The 9,275-nt window shown below is 28.1% G+C and overlaps 1 protein-coding gene across 3 annotated transcripts in view; it reads left to right on the forward strand.

Moving 5' to 3' along the window:
- Nucleotides 1-9,275, forward strand: part of LOC100168229 — a 396,335-nt gene that overhangs the window by 3,510 nt on the left and 383,550 nt on the right. For all 3 annotated transcript variants that reach the window (XM_029489231.1, XM_029489229.1, XM_029489230.1), the window contains exons 2-4: nt 1,902-1,980; nt 2,078-2,165; nt 2,305-2,435. In XM_029489231.1, the coding sequence (XP_029345091.1) occupies nt 2,099-2,165; nt 2,305-2,435 (198 nt within the window). In that variant the 5' untranslated portion in view covers nt 1,902-1,980; nt 2,078-2,098. The remainder of the gene's footprint in view (nt 1-1,901; nt 1,981-2,077; nt 2,166-2,304; nt 2,436-9,275) is intronic.

The raw sequence follows: 9,275 nt of genomic DNA on the forward strand, positions 1-9,275 counted from the left end.
GACACTTGCAACACCTTCAATTACGCCACTGATTGTACATTTTATCAATCTGGTTAATGACCAGTGGCCAGTACATAATATTATTGTTGTATACAGTTCAGGTGAGTCCGAAAACAAAAACAATATAACGAACTAAAAATCTTTATTCCAATTATTAAACACACAAAAGTTAATAAGAATATCACGTACACCGTAGTACTTCCGTACCACGACTCCCTAGCTTACTCTTCCTTTCACCATATATGTAAAAATATACATGGTAACTCGGGGTGTGATTCCACGGTGATGAATTACACTAGAAAATATACTTATTAGGAATCTTGTATTCAATTTTCAATTATATTGTGTTGATGGAAAAAAAAAATGTTCTATAATACTTTAGTTCATTAAAATAAAGTTTAATAACTATATTTGTAACTTTAATAACTGTATACGTATATTAAAATAAGTAGTACATAAATAATTTTATTAAAATTAATGAGTACCACCTATTAAGGGTCCCGGTGCCAGTTTTTCAAATTTTCCAAAATTCTATAAAATTTGAAAATTAAATTTTATATTTTAGTTGCCACCTCAATTATAAGACTTTTCCACTAATCTACTACTCGATACCTATTTAGGGGGAGGGGGGTTGATAGGGTGTATTATATCGAAAAAAATGACTTTATGCGGGAATAACTCTCAAGCTTTGTAGAATTGTCGGATTTTGATGACTATTTTTTTATCTGAAAGAAGAAGACTTCCTACAGCCCGAATCAATCTCTGATTTTGTATTTTATTTCAAACTAGCTGATCCCGTGCACTTCGTTTCCCGACAACCAATAATTATTATTATAATAGCTTCAAAACCTATGGCAACCATTTATAAACAAAAATGTCCATATGAAATATCAAAATCCCTGTTTGAGCACCTCCCGGGGTTGGTCCTCTCCCTTTTTAAATTAGTCTATCCTCTGCTCAGAGGTATAATCTATCTATGTATATAAACATATCTGATCCCGTTCACTTCGTTGCCCATTAAAATTGAGACCTCTATTTGAATAATATGTTTTACAGATCACCATGGCAACCATTTATATACAAAACATTCCATCAGAAATTTCAAAATCATATATAAATGGTTACCATGGTAACATGGACACACACACTGACACACATACATTCATTTTTATATATATAGATATTAGATAATTGTATTAAAAAATGAGTAAAAAAATGCTTTTTATCTTGTATTTTTTTAGACATATTATAAAGTTTGAGAATAAAATACTGAAAAACAGAGATCGATGCGGGCCGTAGAATATTTCCCTCTAACAATTATAAAAAAATTATGAAATTTGGTTGATTCTACCAGGCGGTATCATTATTCCCGCAGTGTATTTCTTAAGACAAAATGGCATCGACACCAGGCGCCTTAAACAAATGTAATATTAGTTTAGGTAAAATATTTGTTAGTTTAATTACAAATTTAGTTAACACTATTTAGTATTCAACTAATTTTTTTAACTAATTTTTTTAACTGAAATAACTTCAAATATTAACTAATTAATTCTGTGAAAATAATGTAGGTATACCACCATTACCACCTACCACTAAAAACTTGTAATGATTCAAACAATCAATATTTTGTATAAAATAAACATTTGAGGTTAGGTATGCGTTGTACACGAGGGGACGTAATGCTCCTATAGGGGACGTAATGCTAACCCAGTCCCCTCTCCGGTTCTCGATACCATGGGGAAAAAAAAGGTATGTTGTACACTAACGCTGCTAGAGCACATTCCACATCATTTATTCTCGATACTAACATTGGCATTTTAATTTTGCATTACAATTATCGCGATACAATATTACAATATTTTGATTACTAATTGTTATTATTAAAGATTTAATTTTTTCAGTTCCCCAAGATCCAGGCATAATATACAATATAGCAACTAGACGATTAAGTGAATATACTTTGGGCAGTTGGGCCTTTAGGTAAGAATATTTTATATACCTACCTACAATGAATTATTAAAATAATATTTTGCCTTAACATTTAATCATATAATAATATATTTATATGTTTCACTAGATTTATTATATTATAACAAATATGGATAAATTAACCGAATCAACACTTAAAGAATGGGGATTTGAACAGTATGTTGTACGTTTTAAAGGTTGGTACCTACTTTTATGATATTACTGTGCAGAATGCATAGAAAACTTATTTGAACTTTATTTTATCTTGAAATAATAATACAATATTATATGTACCTATATATTTATCTTTTCAACTACCTATTTAATTGTTTTTAGAAGCAGAAATTGATTTTACAGCTTTTCTCACTTTAACTGAGAATATGGTTGCTGATTTAATACCAATAATAGGTCATCGATCAAAATTTGTTAATTCTTTGAAGCAATTGAATGAGAAACCTAACAAAGAGGTATTTCTAAATTTAATTCAAAAATATACATTATGCGTACACCATATCTGTTGTCGTCCTATTTTCATAGGATAAACTTATAGTATACACACTGTAATAAATAAATGACTAAATTTTCTAAAATCTAAATCTTAAGACTAGACGTCTACGTTTACCCGGCCACTTCTACCTATAGGCATAAACATTAGTCATTAGTCATTACTTTAGACATTAGATTTTATAATTTTTACTCTACTAATAGCTTGAAAATTTATATGGTTTTGATGAATTACTTACCCATCGTAATATTTTTCCAAATCGTATACTCAAGTTAAGACAGACACTTCGGTAACATTGACGACGATGATAACTACTATGACTACAGCGAACAACAATATTCGCCAACCGCAGCAAAGAAGTTCGTATAGATATCTCTGTTTTCACAATTTTTTTTTTAACTTTTCATATCTGTTTTTGTTTCTACACAAAAATATTTATGACAACTTGAAAAAAAAAAAGTGTGAAAAAAGAGATAAGTACAGCCTTTTTCGCTGCGGCGGGTGATTTATACCATTGAGTATAATACACTATATTATATTATATTATATAGAAAAACTATGTTCAATATTTTAACCTAAATTTAATCATAAACATCATCTACATATAAGCTTATAGCTTAAAAAGGTGGGTAAGTGGATGTCGCTCTGCTGTACAGTAGGTTAGAAGTGGGTCACTGTATAATGGACAGTATTAAATTTGAATTCAATGATATAATATCACTGTATAAGAAAAACGATTCTGAGCGGAGACGGTATATCAGTCAATGTATTAGACATATATATACTTATCTATGGTATTAAAAAAAAATTGACCTATAATAGGTACCTATAATAAATTCCAAATTAATCATATCATTCATATCATAATATCTATTAGGTACTTATAACGCGTTATACATCAACAAAAAACCGTGGTACTATCATACATATATAATAGTATACTTTAGAAGTTTCAAGTACCCACGAATAATATTATACAATCACAATAAAATAACTAAAATAGTTATCCTAGGTTTTTAATACGTAATTTCGTCCAAATTTGTACTTAAAATGACTATAAAAATAAACTGTGTAAATGTATTTTTTAGATTTTTTGGTAACAGTTTAACAGAATTAATTACTTACATGGAATCTTGTTTTAAATTTTCAATCCTTAGATAATATAAAAGTTGAACATTTTATAAATTTTTAACTACAAAATAATTATTCAATTTTAAATTTGATAAATTTTGTCAAAATTTCAACTTTAAATGCTTGTAATAAAAATTGTGCCTATGTATTTTTAATATTTTTCAACTGATATTGTAACAATATATCAGGAGCTATGTATTAAATTTATACACTTTTTGGCCCAACAGATAAAACTTTATTGATATTTATAGAAAAAAAAACTAAATGAATTTAAAACGCAAAATGTCCGTAAACAGCTCAAAAAGAGTCAAAATATTTTCAAAATTGTATGGTGTATAGGAAATGCTAATATAAACATTCAGTAAAATTTTCATGTATCTGCAGTTATTCGTATATTTTGTCATTTTTTGAACTTTAAATGCTTAAAAAAAAAAACTGTGACTAACGATTTTTAATATTTTTCATTTGCCTTTGAAACAATATACTAGGAGCCTTCTATTAAATTTTCAAGCTTTTTTATCCGACAAATAAAATTTTATTGATATTTTTAGAAAAAAAACTAAAAAAAAATGGAAAATGAAAATGTCTGTAAAGAGCTCAAAATAAATCAAAATATTTTGAAAATGTTATGGTGTATAGAAAATGCTAAGATAAACATTCAGTCAAAATTTCATGTATCTACGGTCATTTTTTTTAATGTTACACCAAAAACCAAATTCAATTTTGTGAAAAATCGATTTTGCGTAAAAATTCCCGTTTTTCCTTAATTTTTCTTTTGTTTTTCCCGGCGTTTTTGAAAACTACTGGGAAATTTAAATTTTGACCTCCCCAATGCATCAACGATATTCACTTTCTGATCGAACAAGATACTGAAGTTGGAAATCGTAGCATTATTTCGACTACTTATCGTGTACACAGACACAAAAAAAATTAAAAAAATTAAAAAAAATAAAAAAATAAAAAAAAAATAAAAAAACACACATCATTTTAAAATCAATACATTCATCGTTCCATTCAGAATCTAAAAAGTGATTGCCGTCATGGGACAACCGGTAGAAACGAAGTTTCTTTTCCAACAAATGTTATAGATTACAAATACCTACATATATATTACCTACGTACAATTCAATACTTATATATTATACTTATTACTTGTATATTTTATTAATTATAATAATTATAAATGCAATCTGCATAATATACCTACGTAGTGTAGTGATATAATATTCAAAGGTATGGAAGTTAATACAAATAATTAACTCAAGTTAAGTTAAGTTAAGAGGACACAATATCAATAAGTTAAAAGTTAATATAGAAAAAAATATTAACTTAACTCAGTTTAAAAAAAGTTAATCTATTTTTTTTTAAATTAGTATGTAAATCACATAAAGAGTGAATGTGTCTTTGTAGTTTCTAATTTATAAATAATTATAAAAAACAATTTTATTGAACTTTTATCATAATGTACACGGTTACTATTTTACTTTTAATTTACTATTATTTACTAATTTAAACTATACTCATCTCAAATTAATAATTTAACAAATACCTATATTTTTTTATATCATATATCATTTGATTTTCATGTATCAAAATACTAAGAATTATATTCTGCTTCGGAATATAAAATTAAAACCCTATATTGTCATTCAAAAAAGTAAAAAACTTAAAAAATTATAAGGATAAAAAATATTTAAAAATATAATTTTTTAAGAAAAACGTTGTTTTATAAGCGACAAGAAACTATGTAAAAAAATATTTTCAAAAAAATTTATACTTTTTGAAATAATGAGTGTTCTATGATAAAAGAATCACCCAGTATATTATAAATTATATAACATTATAACATAACAATTGTCAATTTGTAATTTAAAATTATTAATTTTATTGAAAATATTTATAATTGCAACTCGCATAATATATAATTTATAACTTAATAAAATATATTAATACCTATACACAAAATTATGTTATCAAGAAAATGTCTGTGTCTTTCTATTGGATTATTTTTATTTTATACTGATATAGTAATATTTACGTATAAACGAAAAATTTCAAAATGTTTTCTACTTGATGGATTTTTTTTTAAATCAACTGAGAAAAGCTAAGTTATTTCAACTGTAAATTAAACTGGTTAAGTTCATAAGTTGATTATAAAATAAACTAACTAGTTAAGTTAAAAAGTTAAAAAAAAATTAGCTTTTTAAAAATTAACTTAACTTTAACTTTTTAACTAGTTAATACCCACCTTTGATAATATTATCAATAATTATTATATTATCAATACACGCAAGATCTACAACCGTCACTACAACTTACCGCTCCCGCTTTTTTTTTTGTTCCATCCTACCGACCGATCTAATAATGAGATAATATTTCAGAAAACTAATCTGAATTCTTTAGAATATTTTTTTTGAGATCGGTCAGTCCACATTTTAAGATTTCTGATTTAAAATCCAAATAAATTCCGAATAATCAACGTTTGAAAATTTTGAAATTCCAAAATATTCAAGCTAAATGTATAGATGTTGGGGGGGGGGGGGTGAAATTGGAAAAAGTGAACTGGCCAATCTCAAGTAGACATAATAACGAATCCAAATCAATTTTAAAAATTGTTATCGCATTACTAGATATTAGATCAATCAGTATGATGGTACATAAATATAGTGATGTTATGACTTAGGTACTGATATCAATATCATTGTCCGTTAGTATCGTATTTACCATGGCTCCGGTACGGTCGCGTTTGACGTTGAAAAATAAAATCGACATAATAAAATGTTATGATGCAAAAAAACAAAGTGTTCGTGAATTAGCGACTCAATTTAAAGTTGGTAAAACTCAAATTGGAACCATACTCAAGTCCCGGGTAGATCTATTGCGTAAATGGTGTGATGAAAACGTGAATGGAGAGACAAAAAAGAATTTTATTGAAGGTAAGGGCTTTGAAATAGACCATGTGTGTTATGAATGGTTCTGCCGCGTCCGTGCTAAAAATTTGCATATCTCTGGTCCTCTCATACAGCAAAAAGCTATAGAAATTGCTAAAACTTTGGGTAGAACTAATTTTAAAGCGTCTAATGGATGGCTCGAAAAATTTCGCAAACGTCACAATATTGCTTATAAAGCTATCTGTGGAGAAAGTAGTTCCGTTGACCATGATATTGTGGACGACTGGAATAATAAATTAGTCGAAATATGTGAAGGATTTGTTCCAAAAAATATTTTTAATTTAGATGAAACTGGCTTATTTTTTCGTGCTTTACCCAATAAAACAATGTGTCTCAAAGGTGAGAACTGCAGTGGTGGAAAAATAAGTAAAGAACGAATTACAGTTATGTTGTGTGTTAATATGGAAGGCGATTTTGAAACACCTTTGGTGATTGGAAAGGCGTTAAAACCCCGGTGTTTTAAGAACATAATCGTCAACGATCTTGGAGTAACGTGGAAGGCTAATCGTAAAGCTTGGATGACACAAGAATTAATGAAAGAATGGTTATCGAATTTCGATAGAAAAATGCAAGACCGGAAGGTTATCCTTTTTCTTGATAATGCGACTAGTCATCCTCATTTGAATTTACAGAATGTGAAACTCGCATTCTTTCCACCAAATGTAACTTCAACTTGCCAACCTCTTGACCTAGGCATTATAAAAAATTTCAAAACTCATTACCGCATAAATCTTTTAAAACACGTAATTTCGTCTATAGATAACGAAAATATAAAAAAACCAAATGTGACAGTTCTTGAGGCAGTTATGTGGACTACAGCAGCTTTAAAAAAAATAAACAAGGAAACGGTCACTAAATGTTTCATAAAAGCCGGGTTTCCGGGGTCAGATGATATTGGTAAATTAACACAAGTAGAGGATCTGAGTAATGAGTTAACGAAACTAGTTTCAACAATATATCCAACAAATGCACAGGACTATTCGTCAATAGATGAATGCTTACAAACCGAAGACTTATCATTGAACATTGAAGACATAATCAATGATGGCATGAGTGAGGATGAAAGTCATGACGTGGAACAAGAAGAAGATAGTACAGACGGTGTAGACGAAGAAAAAATAACACTCAAAGAAGCATTACAGTTAGCGAATAAACTGAAGACGTTTTGTCTCAATAAGAGTGATGCAGTTTCATTGTCATTTGATTAACTAATCAACTCCAGTCTAATTTTGAGGCAATTGCAATACAAGAAAAAAAACAAACTAAAATTTCAGATTTTTTTTTTCAATAAGTAATTTTTTATAACATATTTTATTACGTCTAATTATAATAAATTATGTAATGATAAATAAATGTTTAAAAAGTCAATAAAATTTAAATTTTCAGACATAAATACATACATACATATTATTTTATCAATTTTTCCCAATAGCGGACATCTCTCAATAGCGGACAATTTGGTCGGTCCCGTGAGTGTCCGCTATTCAGAGGTTTTACTGTATAAAAATTGGATGTCTTGGTTAAAATAACTGCTAATATATTATAAATCCTAGTATTACGTCAGGAACGTTTTTTCCCGGCCATTGTGCATTTGTGCCATGAAAAACTTTGTTTCAAAAATTGATTGTTATACTGTAATTATACTGTTATTTTAGTAGTCATTACTTATTTTAAAGAGGACGTGTCACCAAAAAGTTTACGCGTGCAACGGCTGAGAGGATGGGCTGTTAGGTGTTTTCACGATCCGCAAGCGCGCACGGCGTTTAAGTGCTCGTTCGGGATCGCCGTTTATTTGTCTATGAACGTTCGTCTATAATATGATTCGTATCATTATAAAATTCATTATACGCAAATGCCGCCGTAATATTTTCAATACCCTCGCATACCTACCTATGAACTACCGATTATAATTTAAGATACTTCTCCCAATATATAGATCCTAGAAACTGTATTATAACATAGCTTGATTTGTATTTATTGAATTATAACTTATTCAAATATAATACTTATAGTAAAATCGAATAAATGATAAACAAAATAAATACAGCGCAATTAAATTAATAATAATTTTCCGTATTTTATCTTATTATTCTCTCTAAAATGGTTTATGAACATAAAATATATATATATTTATATATACTATATAGGTATTTTTATTTTATTTATGTAAATACTAAGACTTATTTTTAATGTTACAAATTTTCCCTATTTTGAATTACGCTTTCTTTTTTATTCCTTTTCTCAAAGCGTTTTTTTATTATGCTTTTGATAGATTTTTTTTTGGAAACCAATGAGCATTGGCACTTTTCAATTATACCGTTTGGCGAGTCCAGCTGTAGTGGGTTATTCGTATAATTTATACTAATAAAGCGTTATATTTATTAATTTTAGATTCTGAGTGAAACGATGAATGTAGGTATTGATTTTACAATGATGTGTGTTTTTTTTAAATTTTCTTTGTGTCTGTGTACACGATAAGTAGTCGAAATAATGCTTCGATTTTCAACTTCAGTATCTTGTTCGATTGGAAAGTGAATATCAATGGTGCATTGGGAAGGTCAAAATTTAAAATTCCCAGTAATTTTCAAAAGCGCCAAGAAAAACCAAAGAAAAATTAAGGAAAAACGGGAATTTTTACCCAAAATCAGATTTTTCACAAAATTGAATTTGGTTTTTAGTGTACTTTAAAAAATTGACCGTAGATACATGAAATTTGACTG

This window comes from Acyrthosiphon pisum, chromosome A2 (genome assembly GCF_005508785.2).
Source record: "Acyrthosiphon pisum isolate AL4f chromosome A2, pea_aphid_22Mar2018_4r6ur, whole genome shotgun sequence".
NCBI classification, from domain to species: Eukaryota; Metazoa; Arthropoda; class Insecta; order Hemiptera; family Aphididae; genus Acyrthosiphon; species Acyrthosiphon pisum.